This window comes from Anastrepha ludens, chromosome 3, assembly GCF_028408465.1.
Source record: "Anastrepha ludens isolate Willacy chromosome 3, idAnaLude1.1, whole genome shotgun sequence".
Taxonomy (NCBI): domain Eukaryota; kingdom Metazoa; phylum Arthropoda; class Insecta; order Diptera; family Tephritidae; genus Anastrepha; species Anastrepha ludens.
Window position 1 is genome coordinate 133,032,932 of NC_071499.1, and position 24,577 is coordinate 133,057,508.

A 24,577-nucleotide genomic window follows, 5' to 3' on the forward strand; every position below is an offset into this window, starting at 1 on the left:
AACGATGGGACGGTCCTAACATCAGCGCACCTGCTAATTGCGTGTAACCTTCGAAACCTGCCACTAGCACAGATGTCGATGGACTCAATGCGCTGTTGCGACAGATGGCAAATTATTTGCTGTCACAAGTAATAGTTTTGGCAATTGTGGTCAAGGAACTAGCAGCTGGGCCTCCAATACAGGAACAAATGCTCATCATTCTGAATATATTTGAAAATATTTGCAAACCTGTCAAAGAAGTCAAATATTTAAATAATTAATGCTAATGGGATTTCTAGAAAATTTTTTTTATATAAATAAATATGTATCTCCTTTTTGAACAAATGTACAAATGTATAATGTAGTGTATGTATATATATTTACATATGTGCATATGTTTAATTAACCGCTGTCAGTGGCTTATCACCCATTTCAATTCCATACCCTACATATTAGGTGTTCGGTCACATGAAATCAGTGGTTATTGGATTTATCCGCTCGCGTTTTTGCTAATAGTTTGGCTAATGGAATTACAAATAATATACCAAACAGAAAAATAAATACTTCAAGCGTAACAGAGCCTGAGACAGCTATTCAATCCACTAGAACTCCACAACGACAACAAATGTAGGGATTTCACAGTTCCATATTCGACATATTTATTGGAATCAATGTACATATGAATGCATAAATAATTGTATTACTGTCAAATGTACTTGTTGCCCGAATAATCTACTCTAATCAAATCAGTTTTACAGAGCTCAGCTCATTCGGCGGACGTATTTTTGAAGATGCGGTCTCAAGATTCTAAAATTTTTTTCTGTATTTTGTTTGTATTTTTACTTGAGATAAAAGCTTTTCAACCGGTACTAAGCTATGAGGAACGTAAAGATCACACTCAGGCATCTCCTGTTATTGCACGATATGATCAATATCGGGTTTATCAAGTGGAACTAGCTACCGGACAACACGTTGACCTTTTTCAAACACTTGAAGAAAAAAGCGACAGCTGCATGGTCATGCAAGGCATCCACAACAAAACCTGACCATCATGGTCGCCGCGCATAAGGTTGCTGACTTCGCCGATTTGCTCCAAACCTACAATGTTAAGCATCATGTTCTGGTAAGAAGTGGTGAAGAAATGAACTAATACACGTGGATATATGTTCATGATAATTTAATATTTTTCTGGTGAACTAATATTTAATCCCTGACTATTTAAAACAGACCTATAATTTTCAAGAGATTATTGATCGAAACCTTAATGAAGTGCTTCCTAAGGATATTGATCCGAAGAGTATGGACTGGCAGCACTATTTTCATCTTGAAACTATTTATTCATGGATGGATTTAATAGCTCAAGAGCATCCCGAAAACCTAACTATTATAAATATAGGAGAAAGCACACAGGGTTTGCCGATTAAAGGTTTGCGTGTTAAGAAAAATAAGAATAATGAAACCGCCACATTTTTTATTGAAAGTGGTATACATGCTCGGGAATGGATAGCACCAGCAACGGCGAATTACATCATCAATGAACTTTTAGCATCAAATAACACAGAAATTCAGAGTTTTGCAAAGGACTATAATTGGATCGTCTTTCCCGTCATCAATCCAGATGGATACAAATACACATTTGACGGTGATCGTATGTGGCGCAAAAATCGCGGTCTATATGGAATTTGTCGCGGCGTAGATTTAAATAGAAATTATCTTTTCCATTGGAACACAACAGGCACCAGCAATGACTCTTGCCGTTACGACTATTCAGGTCCGGCAGCTGCTAGTGAAGTGGAAACCAAACATCTAATTAAATTTGTTGAGGAAAATTTCGTTGTTGAAAATATAAAAACCTATATCGCTCTACATTCTTATTCGCAAATGATTATGTTTCCATATGGACATACAGCTACTCACGTGGAAAACTACGATGATCTCACAGCGATTGGCAAAAAAGTCAGTGAAAAAATCAAACAAGTATCAGGACGTACATACAAAAGCGGTAGTATATATGAAACCATATATCCCTCCAGTGGCGAACTGAAAATCCCCATAACTTTTTCATTTGAACTACGTGGCCCACCCGATAGTAAGGACTTATTCATTCTACCAGCTGCGGAAATTGAACCTACTGCTGAGGAGGCATTTGCCGCAATTATGACGATTGTGAAAGAGTTTGCTTCGAGAGGGTATTATTCTCCAAATTAAAGTCTAATTCAATATTCACTGCTTTATTAAAATATTTTTTTATAATTCAACAATTGATGTTTGGTATTTACATTGAAAGAACGCTTATAAATGTAAATGCAATAAATGAACAGACGTATTCTGATTTCTTTTAAATCCATTGCGGATACCAAATCTATCGACATTAAAAAAATACATAAATAATGGTTTAAAAATTAAGCTGCAGTATAATTTATTGATTTTTAGATCAGGGAACATGTGTTTAATAATAAAATACTCGTTTCGTAGTAGATAAATATATGTGTGTGCATACATACAATACCTTTTCGCAAATACATAGTAACAAATGCCAGTTAAATCACTCGATTGATCCTGATATCTATAGCTTATCCCAAAGCTTATTTTTAAGTAGTACGAAATACATAAAGCGCTTTAGACTTTTGTCTGCATACTGGCAACTGCATACGAATTTGGTGCAAAATTAATACATTTTTTTAAATTAAATTCTAATCTATTCGTCGTTCGGCAGCGTAGTCGTGTTACGTGCAGCATTCATTTGTATACGATTTTCCCATTCTACTATGAGACGATGCGAGGACGGCGCCTCCTCCGGGGGCAAATCACACAGCTGAGCCAATGACATGGCAGGACGCATGGTGATACAACCTGTCTTTTTAATATCGATGTCTGGACTGGGAGTGGCTCTGAAAGCATAGGTTTTCAAATTAAAGACTGATTTAGGAAAATGTTTATTTTTTTTGTAACCTGGGCGATATGCTGTTATTCATCTGTGTGGAGTAGCAGATTTCACTAACGGACTTCGCAGAACGGAGTTGTCTGGGACCAAGGCAATGCTCTACTTCCGAGTCTTCATCATCCGTTTCTTCATTGCTATCAGGGGAGATTTCAAAAGTATTGCTTTCGTATTGGCTCATGTACCTATGTATTTATCTACCATACTTACTCGTTTCCACTAGCTTCAAGTAGATCGGATGTGGATTGACGAAATTTGTTACGTTTTTTCAGTTCATGTTCACGTGCCTGCAAATCTTGGATTTCTTTCTGGATCTTCACCTCTGCTGGTACATAACCCCGCCGTATGACTCTTCCTTGTGCATCCCGCTCAATATGGGGTGGGGTCATTGTAACAGTCGGTATGGCTATAGGAGACAGGACGACATCAGGTGTAGGGATTGAATGCAAAGGACTTGATAAAGGCCCCATTGACGCGTTAGGTGTTTGCCGACCACTCAAAGTGCTTGTATTGGACGATGCAGAGGTCGTTTTTGGATTTACAAAATTTTTATTAGATGCTATATTATTATTGCCCAACTGCAATTTTCCACGCGAAGCTATGAACCGCTGCATTACCCCCTTATTTGCGGGATTAAAGGCAAAAAGACGTTGCCTATTAATAATGGGAGGTGCAGTTGGAACCGTGTTCGCGATTATCATCTGGCGAGGTGGTTCTGGTGTAATTGTGTAACAATTAGGTCTGATATAGCGTTGCTCTTTTGATGTCTTCGTTGGCCCCGAATGACTTAGGTTAGCTGATACACCATTTATGGGGCTTGGTGAGGCGGATATTCCTGAATCATCGTCAGTACTGTCTTTACTGTTAGCGCTATTTTCACTATGTGCCAACGATGGTATGTTCAAAAAACCCTCGCAGTTATTTAAGGATGAATGTGGAACTGGGCTGATTGAGAGGCTATTGGTGCTGTCGTTATCAATATGACTGTCATTATTTGCAATGCCATTTTCGTTGTGTATTTCATATTCGTCTGGTGATATTGGAGAGCTCGCGGTGATAAGTTGGCGATGTTCCTCTTCTCGGCGGACAACTTCTTTAATTTCTTCCTGAATACGTATTAATGGATCGATTTTCTGAAGAATATAAATTATTACAAATTAAAACATATACGTATATATTTTTATGTATAAAGAAACATTTTTATTAGTATTTATGTATGTTAAAACATTGCGCAACTAAGTCAAAGTTTGAACTGGTGAAGTCATGAGAAATTTGCAGTTTCTTGTTCTTTGGAAATATTTAACGTTTTTATCAGCATCTCTCTCGCTCCATTGCTTTTTAAGATGACCTAAAAACTTTGCACTTCTTATCTTTAACAGTTAATGATTATTTACGGCTCGCTGTCTGTATTTTGTATTAAAGGTAACGGGATTTATCAAAAGACTTCCAGCAATATTATTAGCATAACAGTGTACATTCAGAGATACATGTAACTCATACAACTTTGAACTTTAATGCATCATGGGATTCCAAGGAAGCTTAAACTAGATTCAAATATTCAATTCAGTTAGATCCATTGTAATGCCTACCACACAATGAAGATCTTATTTCTATCTTTCCAGTATGCCCACGTATGTATGTATGTATGTACTTTGGATCAGTGTGTTTTAGCTTTACCAGATTTTTGTGTACGCATTACTTCTACATTCGTATGTTGGCTAATGAAATTTGAAAATATTTTGTGCCTTAAAAAGTTTGTGCAAATATGTTTAGCCGTTCGCTTTGACTTCAATTCCGTTGTATATATGTATGTATGTATGTGAGCGTTGGGAAATACATACAACTATTTCTATAAAATGTGCGTCATCGCATTAACCTGCTATTTTGTTGACTTATTTTTGCTGATAATGATTGGTTCCTCCCTGAAAGCTTTAGAAATGAATTGAGAAATATTACAGTAATATCGTTATCTACACACATTATTACACGCACAAATGGATAGATATCCCCAATATCTACCTCTGCATGTAGGTGCTTCAGTATGCACTTGCTTCGTTTGTTTGTGTTGACGTAAGTTTTATATGTATTCGATTCACAAAGGAAAACATACATACGAGTATATTATCGATCCAATATACTCTAAAAAGTTATTTTTCCAATCAACTACTGGAGCGGTCATCAGCAAATTTTTCGTACTTATGTATGTATGTACTTTATCGTGACCATCGCCAAAAAATATTTCTTAAAACCACTTAAATACATGTGAATGTAAGTAAACCAAACACTTAGCATTTATGTATTTGGACAGTCCTAGAGCTGTATGCAGTTCTCATTATTAAACATATTTATATGTATACTAGCATTACCCAGTGGGCTTCGCACCACCATACATAAAATGTTTTTTTATATCGCAAGAAATTTTTCATATTAAGTTTTCTTTATAGAACTCGTAAAATGTTTAAACAGTTGAATTAGTTGATTTTTTTCATTCAACATACTTTCTAAAGATGTCACAATAGCCTTTTCTGGACTTTTTTAAAATTTGATTGTGGTGGGCACCTACATATATACAGGTAAGGTGAAAGAGCCGATAAAAACTTGTAATTAAACTTTGATTCTTTAATTTCCATTTTAATTTTTTACGCTAAATAAATTATGCTAAAATAAATAAAGTTAAAAATGCTTTTCCAGTTCCTCCTGGAGCATTCAATTTTTTATTATATTTGCGTCCAAAATGACTTGCAATTCGATAAAAAATTGATGCGAAAGTTGATTGCATCGCAAAATAAAATTGTTTTCTTGAGGGCGAATCATTAATCGATACGAATAAAAATTCATCGCACTGACGGTTTTCGTTGATTTTTGACCTGCGATGCAAAAATTAATTAGCGTATGAAAATTATTTAAAAATCATTTTAAACAAAAACAAAATGTGTATGTACCAGTTGTTGGATTTATCATTTGTTTGTTGATATGATAGCCATCGTCCCCTCTCCAAAACAAAATGGGGTATTGCAATGCATCATAACAGCGAAGGAGTTCTGAAATACGCTGTAATTGCTCATTTCTACGATACAAAACAATATCTCGTGTCCGAAACTGCTCACCAACCACAACAATGGCTACTTCATCAATCGTTGGTACATTGAATCGTCTGGCGTGCTCCCAATTTGTGTTTTATCGGCTTTTATTATGATTTTGTGGCCATCGGTGGGTATCAGATCGAGTGCCACTTTGAACAATTTCACCAATTCATTGTGTTGATGGAACATTGTTTGCAATTCATTCACGATTGATCTTCTCGTATTCGTCGAAATTGCACAGCGCTGATCTAATTCACGATTCTCATCACCAATAAAATATATTTGCAAAAATTGATGGTCACCATCTGAGAATGGTAGCAAAGACCCAGCTCTATGGTATATTTGACCTTGAATCCGTAAAGTTCGAGAAATATATGTAGATAACGGATCTGAATTTTTAAAAACATTTTAACTGGTTGTAGTACATAAGAATGCAATCTCTTAACCTGAAGGCGAGTTCCCAATTGGTCTATATCTGGAGTCCTTAGTTACCCAGCGAAAAGAAAAGTCCTCTTTCATTAGCATTTATCAACAACTTACAATGGATACTTATGTGGTTCAAACACATCCTAGGGTTATCCAGGTCCACGTTTTGGTCTATATCTCGAGACCCTAGTTACGGAGGGGCATTAAAAATACTCTATGCTATAGCAATCATCAACAGCTCCCATTTGCTACCCATATTGTACGAACACATCCTTAAGTTATCGGGGTCCACATTTTGGCCTATATCTCGAGACCCTAGTTACGGAGCGGCATCAAAAATACTCTATACTATAGAATCATCAGCAGCTTCCATTTGCTACCCATATTGTACAAACACATCCTAGGGTTACCCGGGTTCACGTTTTGGCCTATTTCTCGAGACCCTGGTATCCGATTCTTAAAATTTCAAAACACAAACCATCTACTGAATAGTCCAAACAAAGCCTAAAAATTTGGTTTGGATAGGTGAGCCCGTTCTTGAGTTATAAGATTACCAAGGAAATGTAACTTCTTTTTATATATATAGATTATTTAAAGGGTGATCAGGTTGGAGATACTATTTCTAACAGGGTTTTTCGACGGATCACGCGTGGCTACTGTTAAACTAAATACCTAATTTTTTCAGTATTCAATTGTATTACGAAAACCCCTGCTCTGGCCAACTTATGGTGTTCAGCGATGAGCTCCATTTTTGACATAATGGCAAAATTCTCGTATTTGGGCTGAAGAGCAACCCGAAGCCTTTTAAGAACAGCCATTACATCAATTGAAAACAACCGTTTTGTGCGGCCTATGGGCTGGAGGAATCATCGGCCCATGCTTCTTCAAAGACGAGGCTGGCGCCAAGGTAACAGGAATGGCAAACGCTATCGCGCCACGATAAACGACTTTTTGATGCCGGAAATTGAAGCCCGTCATCGCCACAACATTTGGTTCCAACAAGACGGCGGAGAGCGCTACTTGCCATACAGCCCGTGAAACAATGGATTTATTGCGTCGTCGCTTCGGGGAACAGTTTATCTCTCGTCTCGAACAAGTGGATTGCCACCAAGATCGTGTGATATCACACTTTTGTACTTTCATTTGTGGGTATGTAAAGTCTAAATGTTTTGAGAGTAAACCAGCTTCGATTGAGGCAATGGAAGCCAACATTACTAAAATTATTTACGAGATACCGACCGAAGTCCTTCAGCGAGCCCTTCAAAATTGGTGCTTACGGATGGGTGAATTATGGCGCAGTTGCAGCCAACATTTGAAAGGGACTATCTTTAAGAAATAAATGTCATGGATGGTTCTACACAAAAATAATAAAGAGTGCCCAATCAATTTGAATTTTCGTTGTTTTATTTCAATTTCGATGCCTCTAAATTGATCACCCTTTACATATGTGTGTAGAAATGTATGTCCATACGACAAAAATACATATGCAAATGTAGATATAGTCGAACTTCTCTACAGTGAACTTCCATATAATGAAGCTCTCCTTATAATGAACTGGTTTCGAAGACACTGCTTTTTCGTTCTACTTTCGGTGTATTTTTGTCTCCTTATAATGAATTTCTATATAGTGAAGTTTTCTATATAATGAACAAATTTTACAGCTGGAAATTCAAGCGTCCTAAGTTTTTGTCTCCATATAGTGAATTTTTTCAAAAGTTTTCTGTTGCAAAAAATTACAGTTAGATGTGGACAAACTGTAATGAGGGGAATCCCAAAATTAAAACAGAAAGAGCTGAGCTATTACAGTTTTATTCAGTGATTGAAGTTAAAATGACGCATCGAAGCAGCATTTTGCTTGAAAAAAAGTTATTAATGATTAACAAAGTTAATGAAGGAAAGAAAAAAAAAAGATATTGCCAATGAATTCGGAGTTCTTCCCAGCACTTTATCAAATATTTTAAAAAATAAGGAAGTGATTTTAAAAAATGCGGAGGATTTGGCAGTAAATACCAAACGCAAAAGACTTCGACCTTGTCATTTTGAGGATATTGACGAAGCATGCTGAAATGGTTACTCGTTGCACGTGGTAAGAATCTCCCTTTATCTGGACCATTATTGAAGCAAAAGGCCAAAGATTTTGCGGAAGCACTAGGACACCACGAATTTGAGGCAAGTACAGGTTGGTTAGACAAGTTCAAAAGTCGGCATGGCGTTATTCAAAAGACATTATGTGGGGAAAGTGCTGACGCCAACATAGAAAACCGTGATGAATGAGTAACGAACGTCTTACCTAAATTAATTGAAAATTACAACATTAACGACATTTTTAATGCCGACGAGACTGCTTTGTTTTTCAAATGCTTGCCAACTAAAACACTGGCATTCAAAAATGAAAAATGCTTTGGTGGGAAGCAAAGCAAGGAGAGAATAACTGTCCTGGTGGGAAGCAATATGACTGGATCAGAAAAGCTAAAATTGCTGGTAATCGGAAAGGCCAAAAATCCGAGGTGCTTCAAGGGAATAAAATCTTTAGGTGTCGATTATGAGTTTAACAAAAAAGCATGGATGACCAGTGAGATTTTTACGAAATGGATTGTAAAACTCGACAAAAAATTTTGTGATCAAAACAGAAAAGTGTTGTTTTTTGTTGATAACTGCACTGCCCACCCTAAAGATGTAAGAGACAAGTTGAGAAACATTCATCTCGCTTATTTTCCTCCCAACATGTCTTCGTTACTGCAACCAATGGACCAAGGCATTAACTACAACATGAAACAACATTACAGAAAAAGAAATTTTAACGAATATATTGACTCAAGTGGATGAGGGAAATTCTGTTATGGCCATAGACTTGCTGCAAACAGTTCGAAATCTTAGCAATGTATGGAATGTCTATGTTAAACCAGAAACAATTGCCAACTGTTTTAAAAAGGCTGGATTTTCAAAAGATGCTATGCAGATTCCATTTGAGCATTGGGATGAAGAGGACCTTCTTTCAATATCGGATTTGGCTGCTTTACAGTCTTCATTTAAAAAAGTAGCAAATATCGAAGCATCGTTTGATGACTACGCAAATGTTGATAATGGTGTGCAGACTTCGGACAACCCACCCGAAGAAGATATTCTCAACAGCATTTTTGAAAGTCGCGGAGTTCCAGCTGAACCTGGTAAGCATTTATCTTTTTATAGTCAAACAAAAATTTAATATGTAAATATTATTTCAGATAACGATGAACACGATTTGACCGTTGAAGAATTGGCAGAAACTGAGGAGGCATTACCTACGTTGATACAAGCTACTTCATCCATTAGCGTAATTAGAACCTTTGTGGAAATGAGGAGTGACGTGCCGATTAATGTTTTCAACTCTCTACATGATTTGGAAGCTTTTATTGAAAATGAAAAATGGAAGACTGTAATTCAAACCAAACTCACTGATTATTTTAAATAAAATTACATAAAAAATCAATGTTTCTTTATAATGAAGTTTCTATATAGTGAAGTGATTTTCAGGTCCCGTGCGAATTCACTATATGGAAGTTCGACTGTATAAATAAATAATGTGCATCACACAGTACATTGTTTCTTTGCTTTGTTAATAGCAAATCAAATTTCGTACGTGTGTCTCTACTTATTTTATTTATTTATGTATGCTCAGAGTTGTCTTAGTTTTTATTTTAGAGTACATATGTATGTAGTATGTAATATGTAAGAACTTCACTGTAAAACTAACTAACTGCAAGTCATTATCGGCGTTGACCCAACTTCCGTTCACCTGAGTCCCGTTAATGAGCCAGACCTGGGATGCACACACTCATACATGTAGTTAACTTAACTTTTAGTAGGGGTATACAAGTATCTGGTAACTTTGAATTTGGCTACCGAAACGACGTAAAACGCCGATGATACTTAACACCAAATAGCGTAACTCAATACACCCAAAGTGACGTTTTAACCGTCACCTTATTTGCGAAGATTACGATGTAATGTTGTTTTCGTGGTCAGTAAACCAACAGTGATACCCATTTGAATATTACCTATTTTACCTTGCCTTGTGATGTGAATGCTGATAGGTGTTATGGCAGCAATTGGCTTCAGCATTATGTTTCTATTTTTTCGTTTGTTTTACAACTGCCGCTTTTGCTTGTGGGAATTTCGGCAGTGTGTTTTATGTATGTATGTGTATACTCTTTTGTCGCAAAATGACATTCAAAGCACGCTGACATCGATTGCTCTCACGTAATGTTGCAAAGACCAAACATAAGAAACGTGACTTGTGTTTCACTGAAATATCTCAGCGCATAAAAAATTCTATCACATAATACATAACAATGTACTTGTACCTACATACGTGAAAAATTTCTTAAAGAGTTAATCTTTAGAAATTTGAAAGACAATCCACAAACTGACACATTACCGGAAACAAGCACGGTATTATTTTCATTACAAATCAAAATAAGCTCCATACAGCCTTGATTGCACATAACAGAGACCATCCAGTGTACGCATGCATTATAAGATACATACATACATACCTGTTATACATAGATACATACAAATATGATTATGAGCATAGAACTCAAAACACAATGCATGGAATGGGAGACGCAGTTTTTATTGAGAAGAAATAAATTGTAGACTGAGGCAACACTGATTAAGAATATATGTACATACATATATATATACACATTTAGAACTCCATATGTGTACCTACTTGGGTGTACAACAGAAGTTGCACATTAAGCATGCATTGATCAAGTTCCAAAATTGTTACAGAAAACATCGCTTTACACATTGGCGAAAGAACCATTTAAATGAATTTAAATCAAATGCAAATAATCCCCTGACCATTAATTTTGTATAATTAACATTTTTTATTGCATAATTTGTTTTATATGGTCCGAGTTATCACGCTTTTACTGTATTTAATTACCGGCAGCAAAATTTCATTATCTACTGGGTTACATAACTTAGTTGGTGAAAAATTTCTCTCCTAACCGGCCAATAGCCGCTAAAAATAAACGAAATAAAATAGCGAAAATTTCATTAATTTTTTTTTTTTTGTTTTACCAGATTTGTGGAAACCTTGGTTTTTGAGCTATTTTTGTGAAACAATTAACCCCCGAAATTGAAAAATTATTCAAGCCAACCATTTGCCTTTGATTGCTTCATTTTTAATTACATAGCATTATTATATTTTGATAATATTTCCTTCTATTCCACATATGAAGTTATTATCTTATCAACTCGTTGAATGCATTTTTCTCATTTTCATTTTGACATGTTTTTTCTTCTACATTTTCACTTGTGCAAATACACTCTCAAGCAAATGTGGTTACATATTTGTGAAATAATATAATTTCTCATGAAATATTTGCTCCAAAAGGTAAAACAAAAAATGGAAAATTGATAAGTGTCTAATGGTGCGATAAGGCGGGAATGTACGTATGAACAGAGACCGAGTAATTAATTGCCCATACGTTTATCAGTTCTAGTTGTTAATGCTGTACCATAATGAAGGCAAGGAAATTGATTGAGGTGTATATGTATGGGTGCATTTACGTACGTACCACATCCCTTGAAATAAACGTTTGCCCAATCTTCAGTGGATAGGCAAATACATTTAAACTCAGATTTCAAAATCACGTTTAGTAACGTCAAAAGCCGAACAAGTGTTTATTTCAATTACATGGTACATGTAGATATGTATGTAACATACAGTACGCCGCCAATACATCAGAAACATGCCCTCGATAATAGCAATTAAACAAACTATTTGATTACTTAAATAAAAACGTAGTTGGCTATTAGCGCTCGCCTATTCCTTTATGAATTTTAAAATTTTGTTTAAGGTGAGAAACTTTTTGGTAATTGTCTATAGTTTTTTTATTTAATTTGTAATGGTAGAATTTCTTACAAAGCAATCGCGCAAAAAATTCAATGTGAGTGAAGCTACTATTGCTCGAATCGCGAAAGTTTTTCATACACTCAAAAATGGAAACATAGCTAATACAAGTAATCCTCAGAATGCTGCTAAAAATATAAAAACCTATCGACTTTCTCATAGAGTGAGGAGACTCGAAATCAGGAAGGGCTTGAGCAATGGCAATGTCCCAAAATCCCTCAAGAAAGTTGAACGAAGCATACTGTTTAACAAAACTAACGGAAGGAATCAGTCGATATAGGTCAGACTCCATCAAAATTATACACAGGGGAATTAAGATAAAGTAAGCATAACATTACCCGAAACAGCTTTATGTATGATGGAGCGGTAATTCACTTGATCTTAACCCCTTCGAAAACTGTTGGACGCTTCTCAACTTCCCCAAATTTAAAGATATATTCACGGCGAAACCACACCATAGCTCCTCTTAACGGAAATATTCGTGATGTGTGGCCAAAAGATCGAAAATTACGACTAATTATTAAAAACTGTATAGAAAGTATTAAAACAAGTAAATAGAATGGGGGATATACCAAATAGCTATTCACAACAGAAGTTTGGCGCTGAAGGTAGAACTGTATAAATATTTTAATGTTTCTAAGGGGTTTGCGGTGTACTGTACATGCATGTATGTATGTGTGTATGAATATAAAATATATACATATCTTTCGAGTTTATTTATAAAACTAAAAAAACTACTGATTCCGAGTTTAAAAGTTTGGTTGTAGACTTAAGTTATTGTCTGGGGTATGCCGTTTGAAAAGGGCCAACATTGTACATTCACATACTCGTAACTTTCATCAGTTGATTGTTACTGCATCTGCATGCCACTGTTGGATGTTGCTTTTGCTATTGCTGTTGCCGCATGGCTTTAGTCTGAGTGAAACTAGGCATTTTAGTTTGACTTTAATTAGATGTGAAAATATTTTCATACCAACTGTGTTGTAGCGGAATAATGAATGCTATTCAAACAAATACTTACAAAAAGTATTTAGTTTGGCTTTCGTTTTCATTTCGTTACTTTCTGCGTCTGTTATACAATATTCGTCATATTTCCTAAAAGTATACCTACGTACAAATGCAACAAGCAGTGAAATGCGTAGCAGTATTAGATATTCCCGAGTTCAATAATGCATTGAATGATGACTTTCACAACAACACCTCCATGCCTGTACTCGCCCAAGACTTTTTTCACTAAATACTGTGAAATATACAATACAAATATAAGCAAGGAGAAACTCGCGTAAATTTAAAACAGTATTGCTGCTCAAAAGATGACAGTAAAGAGGGCAGTGATGTAAACAGTTGAGTGTGGAGAGTGGAGTGTGAACTATAGTGCTTATGGCCTATCGCTGATTGTTGGTCATCTAAATGTTACTCTAGGAATTTATCTTATTTTTAGAACGAGTAAATGGCTCTGCAAATTATGTTAATTTCTTACATTTATAGATTTACTAGCAACCCGCCCTGCTTCGCACGGGTATAAAATATATACCCTATGTCACTCACTGAAAAAATGATTAAAATCTATCCAGTAGTTTTGGCTTATTCATTACTGCCCGTGGCCCGCCCGCGTTAAATTTGGAGTAAAACAATTCCCCTTTCTTTATAGCATGAAGATTTCCTGCTGTTTTTGGGATATCTAAATTCATACCCTACATTTTTGCATATTAACTTTTTGCACTTTTACATATGTATTTATTTTATTTTTACAACAATTACTATATTACAGAATGTCTTTATATACAACGTTCATAGCCTTCTTGTCATTAGACAATACAAACATGTTTTCTCTAGAGGTTACTCTTGAAAGAGCGACATACAGTTGGCCATGTGAAAAACAGTCAACACTCAAATCTAAGCCTGCAACGTTGAAGGTTTGACCCTGAGATTTATTAATGGTCATTGCAAAAGATGTCTTTACCGGAAATTGTAAGCGTTTAAATTGGAGTGGTAGATCCGATGGTATCAGAGGGATTCGGGGAATCAATACATCTTCTCCGGTACCACATCCTGTGAGTATTGTGCACTCTATTATGAAAGTTTTCAGTGATTTTACCAGCAAACGCGTGCCATTGCAAAGTTTAGGTGGACTTAGGTTTCTTAATAAAATAACAGGACAACCTATTTTCAGCTCCATTTTGTGAGGAGGGAGTCCAGACGGGTTCAAAGAATTTAGAAATTCTGTAGGAAATTGAACAGCTTCTTCCAAATCGAGAACAGTATCGACCGAGTAGTATATTTTCGTCGGCGCATCAATCTTTGAAATAATCAAGTTATTTACTTTATCTACTTGTTCGTTAGTTGGTGACAGAATAGCTCTTTCTTTAAACCAAGATATTGTCTTATAACTTATGTTATCAATGTCAGGATAGACATTGTCGACTAACTCTTGGATGTTGTCTATCAAAACACAAAGGTTTTCTAGGTTAATCCTTCCCTCACTTTGTGTTAATTCTCCATTGCCAACAGCATCTCTGGAAATAGCCTGTTCTCACATGAAGATGACGAAGCCCTCATATTAGTTTTAAGATCTAATTTATTGACATGCGACCAAAGGTGGGATCTTTTTAGCGAATCATTTATTTCGTCAGCACGTGTTCCTCGAGTCACAACTGGTAGGATTTGACGGAAATCTCCTGAGAACAGAATTGTACATCCACCCATAGGTGCATTTTTGTTGCGCAAATCGCGCATTGTCCTATCCAGTGCTTCCACAGACGTCTTGTTTGGCATAGTAGCTTCGTCCCAGACTATTAATGAGCAGTCACGCATCAATTTTCCTGTATTGCTCTGTCTAGAAACACTACAGACGCTGTTATCATCATCGGTTGCGATTTTCAGCGGGAGCTTGAATGTAGAGTGTGCGGTTCGGCCTCCTTCCAGATGAGTAGCGGCAATGCCGGATGACGCAACAGCTAACGCAATTTTTCCGGTAGATCTCAATTACTAACTACTGATGTAATATCTTGAAAAATATTGTTTTTAATTATATGCTGTAAAGAGCCATATACATAGATCTATATGAAAACAACAATGTATTTAAGGTATTTAATTGGATAAGGATTAATGTTGTACCTATTTGTTGAAATCGCTTCGAAAATAAGCTATTAGTTGTCGTAAAAAGTAAATGACAAAAAATGTTATTGTATGGAATCGATAGCAAGCTAAACGCGCTCCGAATCAATAAAAACTATTCAAAAACTGTATTTTAATTACAGTATGCAAAATTCGTATTAGTACACCCCCTAATAAATAAAAAAACCACGTATATTTTCAAATTAATTTTAAAACAAATGCTTGAAACCGTTTTATTTTATAGATAATTAACTAAAATAAGGCCAAATAAAAAAACCGCTCACAAAGTGTATTGAAATGCAAAAAAAAATAAGAAAGAAAAAAATGAACACTTTTCACAGAAGCAAAATTCGTATTAGTATACATGTATTTTTAATGATTTAAAGAGTAAATAAAAAATAGTTCAGAAAATTAATATTTTGTAGGATACCCTCGTTGCCTTAGAACAGCAGACAATCTCTTCGGCATAGATTCCACCAATTTTTTTGTGAGATTTGGAGAAATCTTCTTCCACTCTGATTTGAGGACTTTTTTTAAATGTTCTCGGTTCCTTATTTGATGATGTTCCAGCTGCTTTTTGAAAATCGACCATACATTTTCTATGGGATTAATATCCGGGCTTTGTGGTGGTGTTTTGAGATAATTTGGACAGTAATAAAGCATCCATAACCTTGTATCCAACGCCGTGTGCTTAGGGTCGTTATCTTGTTGGAATATACATTTTTTTTTGCAACCCAATTTTTTGGCACCTTTGTGTAGATTCTTTTTTAAAATATCAATATATTGCCTCGCAGTCATAATTCCATCAATAAAATGCAACTTTCCTACTCCGTTTGGCCCGAAACATCCCCATACCATCAGAGAACCACCACCGTGCTTGAAAGAAGGCTGCAGATTTCGTTTTTGAAGGCCAGTATTACACTCTCTCCAAATTTTTATGCGTCCATCGGACATTTTTATATTAAATTTACACTCGTCTGAAAAAATTACCCTTTTCCAAAACCGCATATTTTTGTTTAAATATTGCCTGGCGAATATAACACGCTTTCTTCTATTGACTGAGCTTACATACGGTTTTCTAACCGCAGTTCTGCTTCTAAATCCCAATTTTTTTACATAATTGCGCACTGTTTGAGGTGTAACTTTGATAGAAAAGTATTTTTCTAGTTCTGCAGCTAGTGAAACTCCACTGACGGTGGGGTCTTTTCTCATAAGGCGTTTCAAATAAGTCTTGTGCCTCTGCCCAAGCTTTGCCCTGTTCACATTTCGAAGCTTTTTGTCAATCCTTCCACTGTCTCTAAAAATTTTGACTAAGTTTTGTATTGTAGACACACTTTTCTGCAATGTTCTCGCAATTTCGCGTAAAGACTTCCCGTTTTTGTTCATATTTATTATTAATCTCCTAGTTTCGTTTGACTTTGGCGACATTGCAAGCTAACTCCGCGAACTTGAACAAATGGCTACTAAAACGCAACTGCCCAAGGTTAAACATTGAATCGTTTCGAAAATAAAGGTAAATACCAACAAATTGTTTACAAATTCAACGCATACTAAGTGTACTAATACGAATTTTGCCTGCAGTAGAAATAGCTACACGGCTACTAAAGCTATTTTTTTCAATTCTATGCAAATGTTTCGGAGTTTTTGTTATTATTCTATTTTTTTATGAATTATACAATACCGCACTACGATTGAAATCAATTGCTTTAAAGTAAATTTGAAAATATACGTGGTATTTTTATTTGTAAGAGGGTGTACTAATACGAACTTTGCATACTGTATGTGCGATTTACTAATATAGAACGTGAAAATAGCGTTTTATTTCGCTGTAAAATTGTATGTGCATATAATTACATGGAATTCAGTACATCCATAGATACATATGTACATACGTCCGAAATGAAATAATGCGAGCGATTCGTAAATACATACATACATACGTCACCATACGATGTAATTCAACATTAATGAGGTGTGGTGAGATTATCGCTTAACGCCTGTTGCTTCATTCGGTTGACAGCGAACAAACACACAAACAGCTTTTTTTGGAAAAAGAGCTGCTTTTGTTTAAACAATTTTGGTTAAATAACAAATATATCAATTTTTTTTTTGATGCAGAACGAAAGTAAATATTTCAAAGTTAAACTCTAAGAAAGTTTCATTTTAATTGGTTGATTCGTTTATGATTTATGGCCGTGAAAACAAAAAAATTATGTTTTTTTGCCACATTTTGACCGATTGCCACGCCCCCTTTATATATTTCTTCACATTATATAGATATAAACCTTCCTCTTCAATCAATCTATCTTTAAAAAAAAACCGCATCAAAATCCGTTGCGTAGTTTTAAAGATTTAAGCGTATACGGGGACATAGGGACAGAAAAAGCGACTTTGTTTTATAATATGTAGTGATACGCATTGCTCATTTGTGCAATAATGTCATAATAAAAAAATATAAATATGCGGAAATCCATAGCGATATCTATTATACATTTATTCGTATTTACTTATTTGTTATATATATACTGTTGAGTCCAACTTATTATTAGTTTAAAATTTTGAATGTGAAACAACGAGTTTTAAATTTGGAATTTTGCCGCCACATCATCGTTTCAATAACCAACAGGATTTTGTGTTCATCATATACTTTTACTCAGAGATGCATAGTACTATAAATAACAAATTTTGAAGCTGTTTTCCTCGAATTTTTGGTTTTTTGTTTTATATCGTTCTTCCCGTAAACGAGCGATATGTACATATATTGCACATTTCATTTCAACAATTATCGGCACCTATTGTAATTTTACTGGAAAATGTACAACGTGTTTACCGCCGGTAAAGTCTATTACCCTTCTGCATTTCAACAAAGTAATTAGCTTAAAAGCCTATAAGTTCAATACTGAACCAAAGAAAAGAATGCCCATCTTATTTTATAGTACAAACAAGTTCATTGGAGTTTTTCATAGATGTCTTAGTATAAGTTAATTTTTAAAAAGACTTTTAGTTTTTTGCAGTAAAAAGTAGTATCGTATTCCAGGCTTCTATTTTTTATGTAACGAGTTGGCAAAATAATAAAAGAGAAAGAAGCACTTTTGTTGAAAGCTGAACTAAATACAGTGCACTGAAAATATTCTTGAGAAAGGGAAATTTAACTTTAAGTTTACATTTACATACGCGTCAATACAAACCAGAACCGGTATCCGGTCGTTCATTACACTCGTTGCCAGCGAAAACGTTTTACATTTACATTCATGTATGTATGTATGTACGAAAATGTCCAGTTGGTTTAACAAGTTTATAAAAGTAACAACTTAATCATTCGGAAAAAATGCCAAAAAATTGTTTTTATCGAGGAATGAGTTACAAATTGTATGCTATACATGTATGTATATACCTATACATTAAAAATCATTTTCGACTCGAATTGGAAAATTGCATTGTCATGCGTTGTCGCGTCTACTATCAAAGTATGTGCTGAATACTCATACTCACCGTCCCGTTTAAGCCAACATTGAAAATGATTTTATTTTCTTATTTATTTTTGTGTAAATAATTTTTTTTTTATATTCCGCACAGTTTTTCCTTTTTGTAGGTCATGGGCAAATAGCTGCAATCGTGTATTTAGCGGATGAAATCATTATGTTAAATATATTACTAAAATGGATTTTTAATGTTTTCGGAGATTTTCAGAGAAAGCTTACTTTTGAATACTTGCAGAAGCTTTCAATTGAAAATCGAGGCTAAAAAGTTAATGGAATCTAAATTGGTCAAAATATTTTACACAGCCTATGAATGCGAACACATAAACATGAATGCGTAAAATTCGTATAAGTTCAAAGGTGCTTGAACTTAAATCATCTCGAAGTTTCGCTACGGTTATTCCTTATAGCAACAAATGCACATATTATTTATAAATGCATGTATATTTGTATGTATGTACTCGTATGCACGTATGCGGATTTTGTGTGTAGATGCATATACATACATATAGATGTATGCACATAACATTGTACATTGAATCATTTTCTACCATTTCTTTCTTTTTTTTGTAAGAAAAGAGGTAAATTAACTTTTCCGTCTTTTCTCTTTTTTTTGCAGGCTGATTTACCAGTTTCTGGTTTGGCGGAACCTGTGTAGTTGGTTTTGCCATCCACAGCATCAATCCCAATACGAGCCACTGCCACTGTGAAATTGCCACAAGCCTTGCCATTGTTTATTTACACCGCTATTCAATGGCACGATCTTGTACTCTGGCTTAGTTTTGAACATGAACATGGTTGCCATTAACAATGCATATGTGTGTGTAAGTGCTTAGATGTTTGGAAGTTTTTCATAAGCTACATTGTTTTGCCAATGCGATTGGCGTGCACGGTGGAATTTCTTACTTTGTTTCTATACCTAACTTCTAACTCTTGGCATGCTAAATATAAGCTTATTTTGAATTGAAAGATCTCCTTTATTTATCACAAACAATGCATCAGGGAAAGATCGTTTACAGAAGTAAAATAAAAAAGTCGCGCAGAAAGAAAGAACAGCTTACATTCTCTTTTTCAACAAATGTTTTTGTACTAGGGTATGTACATATGTACATATGTACTCTGTGTACAGTGCAGTAGAAGTAATTTTATAAACCTCATATAAAGTGCCAACTCTTAAAGAAAAGTCGAGTTCAAATTATGCGAATGTTTTTCGCTCCAAATGTAACTAGAAACATCACGATATTCACGACTTTTCAATCTTCCTTCAACATACACACACACGAAAGTAAATATATGTTTATGAGTGTGAAAGCACATACATACGTAAGTATATTTACATACCTACATACATACATATATAAGTACATTCGCATGATCGTGGTTATGAAGGCACACGGATGATGAACTAATAAATACACCGTCTGTCATGAACTGAAGTAGAGAAAAGTTTGGCTTCAGTGCAAATAGCTAGAAGGCACTCACCGTAACGCAACCTGTGTATGCGAGCGGGATCACTTTGAGGGATGGAACGACGGAGGTCATTGTCATCATTCGCCAAGAGCTCTTGCTGGAGGCGGTGGTTTCAGCTGAAATTTCTGTTTCAATAGAAGGTTTTAGACCATTTTATTTGTAACAGCCATTTACACTAACTTTTTCACTTCCATACATACATTACGTCCATACGGTACCAGTACATATTTTCATCAAGGAATATACCGTTTCATTAGTCGAATTTTTACGAATTTGTTTTTTAAGTTATGATTTCTGCTTGTTGATATGAATCGATGTACGTACATACATATGTATGACATGAATATGATCAGACATTCATATACAGACATCAGAAAATAAACGCGTTTTTTATGAAATAGCGGTAATTTAATATATTACATGTTTTTCTATGATCACGAGAAATCTTTCATTTTAAACGATGCTTACCTCGCTTTTGATTTGACCCATTATGTCGAAGATTATCGCGATTAATTGCTAAACTTGGTCGATTGAAATAGTTGTATATTAAATACAAGTACATACTTTATTTTGCCGGTTACGAATAGCCTTTTATATTTTTGGAAATGATTGTAATGCCATATTTTAAAACTACGACGAACTTAAGCAAAATAGCACGTATACCGACACAGGTGAAAATTAGTAAAACCAATTGCAACGAAAGCTGCCAACAAACTAAAAGTTAACTTCATTCAGCAAAGTAACCCATTCTCCTACCCCCAACTGTCCCAAACTCTCAAACTTCACGCTCCACAACATCAAGTGGTAGAGCTGGGCGGAATATCGATGTTATATCGATGTATCGATGTTTCAATTTGAAAATGAAACATCGATGTTCGTAAACCGATGTTCGATGTTTTCGCAAATTTTGTACCATCACTTAGTAATTGCACGTGGAACGAAAGTGGTAAGTAAGAAACTTTTATGCATTAAAAAACTTTTCTACATTAAAAAAACTGATTAAGTATACCATTTTAATATGAAAATTATTAAATTTTAGGCTTTTGGTGTTGGCAGGCAGTGATTGAAATGGAGCGGTTTGTAGAAAGTTCTAGTGGCAAAGGTAAGATTATCGTTTTATGTATGTAGCTGAGTGCGTATTGTTAATACAAAATATCTACACCTAGACGTCGCTTTGAGTCGTACTTTTTGGGAACGTATACCCAACGCAAAGTGATGACTAGGTGTATAAGAGTACTTGTACATACATACATATATATAATACTACAAATTATTTTTTGTTTTTTTTTTTTTGCAGTTTCAAAGACGAGCTCAAAGGAGGTGGAAGAAGAAAACCCAGCAAAAAGAACAAGGTACGGTCAGTCAGCTGTATGGCAATTTTTTAACAAATCAAAGGATGGCAGTTCAGCTAAATGCATTCAGTGTGGAAAAACATATATAACATGTGGCAATACCACTAATTTGGCTGGACACCTGAAACGGATGCATGCAGGATTAACTGTTAGCGAGCTTCCGAAATCTTCAGGGTCTATTTTGTCCTTCATTGAAAAAAAATACGAAGCATCTTCCGCTAGGAAAAAGAGTCTTGATAGCTCACTAATGCACTATATATGCTCCGACATGCGACCGTTCTCAGTTGTTGAAAACAAAGGATTTCGTAATTTTGTCAGTACATTGGATCCTCGCTACGAGCTGCCTTCTCGTAACAAATTGAGAAACACATGCATGCAAGACTTTTACACAAATATGAAAGACAAATTACACTGTATTCTGGACCGAGTGGACTATTGCGCTATAACAACAGATTGCTGGACGTCACGGGCTAACGAAAGTTATATGACAGTCACTTGCCATTTCATCAATGACAACTTTGAGCTAAAAGCAGCTGTTTTGTCAACCAAAAATCTCATTGACGAAACCAACCACACGTCGCAAAATATTGCAAATTCTTTGCGCGAAGTCCTTGTGGAATGGCAAGTTATTGACAAAGTCAGCGCAATTGTTACAGACAACGCGAGGAACGTTGTAAAAGCATGTGAGATTCTACAAAAGCGAAACGTGCCTTGCTTTGCTCATTGCATTAATTTAATTGTCCAAAGCTGTTTTTCCCTTGAAAATATTAAGACAATTATGGGAAAGTGCAAAAGCATAGTTTCGTTTTTCAAGAGCAGCTCAATAGCGTATGCAAAATTTAAGCAAGCCCAGGAACCAATGAAGCCATATAGTCTAAAACAGGAGTGCCCTACAAGGTGGAATAGTGCTTTCTACATGATTGAGCGCATTTTGGCCACAAAGTCAGCTATTGCTAAAGTCCTGTTAGATACTCCGAAAGCAATACTACCTCTATCAGTTGATGAGCTATCTGTTCTGGAAGATTTAAAGCAGGTTCTTTCACTATTCGAGGATGCGACGGTACAAACATCATCCAGCTCTAATGTAACAGTTTCGCTAATTATACCATTGGTTAGCGGACTTTTGCATAATTTGAGTGAAATCAAAGATCGACTAGAAACTGATGATGGCCGTAACGTATGCAACTTGCTAATGGAAGGCATACGGCAAAGACTACTGCCATATGAAAAAAGAACTGTGACTCGTTTGTCGACATTACTGGATCCGCGTTTTAAAAAGGAGGGTTTTTTTTCAAATACAAACTCTATAGAAGCCGAAAAATTTTTAGAAAATGAACTTTCGCCACTTTACAAAGAAAATCACCCTCCAAATATATCTAGCCTGCCAACACCACTATGCGATAAAACTCCACTTCTTAATTTTTTGGAAAAAAACAAAACTCAAAAAATTCGTAATTCCCGAGTTGATTCGATTTTGACCCTTCGTCAATACTTCAACATGGAAAATATAAACTCTAGTTTAAACCCTTTAGACTACTGGAAGGTAATTCATGCTATATAAAATCTAGCATTATAATTAATACTAAACTTTTTTCAGATCTCGACTGATGAGCCATTGAAGATGAGCTCAAAAAAATATCTCTGCGTACCGGCTACGTCAACTGAAAGTGAGCGTATGTTCCGCAAAGCAGGTTTAATAGTGAGTGAAAAACGAAGTTCACTAAAGCCAAAAAATGTGGATATGCTGGTTTTCCTAAATAAAAATGAATGGATCTCAATCAACTGATAAGTTGAGTCATTATATTTTCATAATTTAATTTGTTTGAAAAACTCACAAAACTGTTATGTTAAGTTATCATTATATTTTGGATATTTCATTTGTTTTTAAAAGCTTTAAATAGTGTTAAGTTAAGTAATAATATTTTCGTAATCTAATTTGTTTTGAAAAAATCAAAATACTGTTAATTTAAGTTTGTTTGAAAAACATTATTTTGTTATTTTTTTATATATATGTTGAATAATGAAGTCAATATTAAATAAATGAAAAAAAAAAATTCTTTTACTAACTTCGATGTTTAATCGATTAATCGATGTTTTCAAATAAAAAACATCGAAACATCGATGTGGACAAACATCGATCTTTTGCCAGCTCTATCAAGTGGAATATGTGAAATAAGTGGAATTTGTAAAAATAACTGCTCACTAAATTAATGCTCCTATTATCAACTCTGAAAGCTAGCGAAAATTATGGTGAAAAGATTTTTGAGGAAATTCACCACTTTAGTGAGGGCTGCCATGCAAGGTGATAGCATTAGTACAAAAGCAAAATTTACATGTTTTGCTTTTGCAATTTGGTTGTTCGAATGTCAACATTTCTCGTAAAATGTAAAAAAAAGATCACAGACAATCAAACCACCAAACCATAAGAAAAAACCGAAACTGTTCACAAGACAGTCGGTTCAACATTACCGGAACGACCCGGATTTATATCCGGCCAAGGACTATCACTCCAGCAGCATTCCCAGTCCATGTATGGGGAATGTTTATGCTGCTACAACAACAACAACAAACCGAAACATTTGTTCTTGTAATATCACCCTGTATTTATTCGCTTTGGGTGTCACTCTAAGAACCGGGTTTTCAGTGCTAGTTTAACTATGGTGAATTTTTAAAACTAGGTTTAAGCCTGGGTATTGAAACTTGATTTAAATGGAAAGCAGAAGCACTGCCTCTTACTTGTAATCATTCCTGTTTTTTAGTATAAATTAAACTTAATGGATCTCAAATTTTGATTAAAATATAAAATCTTGATTCTTCAGATTTTT

At 35.1% G+C, this 24,577-nt stretch overlaps 2 protein-coding genes and 1 pseudogene across 2 annotated transcripts; 2 read left to right on the forward strand and 1 right to left on the reverse strand.

The window, feature by feature from the left end:
* The first annotated feature begins 720 nt into the window (after positions 1 to 720).
* On the forward strand, positions 721 to 2,503 carry LOC128859368 (zinc carboxypeptidase-like; annotated as a pseudogene).
* LOC128859369 (uncharacterized) lies at positions 2,368 to 21,162 on the reverse strand. Its single transcript, XM_054096353.1, has 4 exons — positions 20,869 to 21,162; positions 3,131 to 4,053; positions 2,932 to 3,057; positions 2,368 to 2,870 (listed from the first exon to the last, which is right to left on the reverse strand). The coding sequence occupies exons 1-4, from the start codon at positions 20,887 to 20,889 to the stop codon at positions 2,678 to 2,680; spliced, it is 1,263 nt and encodes a 420-aa protein (XP_053952328.1). The 5' UTR covers positions 20,890 to 21,162; the 3' UTR covers positions 2,368 to 2,677.
* A 48-nt stretch (positions 21,163 to 21,210) lies between these two features.
* On the forward strand, positions 21,211 to 23,664 carry LOC128859367 (E3 SUMO-protein ligase ZBED1-like). The gene is made up of 4 exons (XM_054096352.1): positions 21,211 to 21,346; positions 21,440 to 21,502; positions 21,698 to 23,295; positions 23,350 to 23,664. Exons 1-4 carry the CDS (start codon positions 21,286 to 21,288, stop codon positions 23,536 to 23,538), a joined length of 1,911 nt encoding a protein of 636 aa, XP_053952327.1. The 5' UTR covers positions 21,211 to 21,285; the 3' UTR covers positions 23,539 to 23,664.
* The last annotated feature ends 913 nt before the right edge of the window (positions 23,665 to 24,577 follow it).

Excerpts from the sequence above, each read along its gene's own strand:
- LOC128859369 (XM_054096353.1), bottom strand. The coding sequence starts at position 20,889 with ATGGGTCAAATCAAAAGCGAG. Across the intron at positions 4,054-20,868 it reads TGGGTCAAATCAAAAGCGAG|AAAATCGATCCATTAATACG; the intron begins GTAAGCATCGTT and ends TATATTCTTCAG. Across the intron at positions 2,871-2,931 it reads AATAACAGCATATCGCCCAG|AGCCACTCCCAGTCCAGACA; the intron begins GTTACAAAAAAA and ends CTATGCTTTCAG.
- LOC128859367 (XM_054096352.1), top strand. The coding sequence starts at position 21,286 with ATGTTCGATGTTTTCGCAAATTTTGTACCATCACTTAGTAATTGCACG. Across the intron at positions 21,347-21,439 it reads TTGCACGTGGAACGAAAGTG|GCTTTTGGTGTTGGCAGGCA; the intron begins GTAAGTAAGAAA and ends ATTAAATTTTAG. Across the intron at positions 21,503-21,697 it reads AGAAAGTTCTAGTGGCAAAG|TTTCAAAGACGAGCTCAAAG; the intron begins GTAAGATTATCG and ends TTTTTTTTGCAG.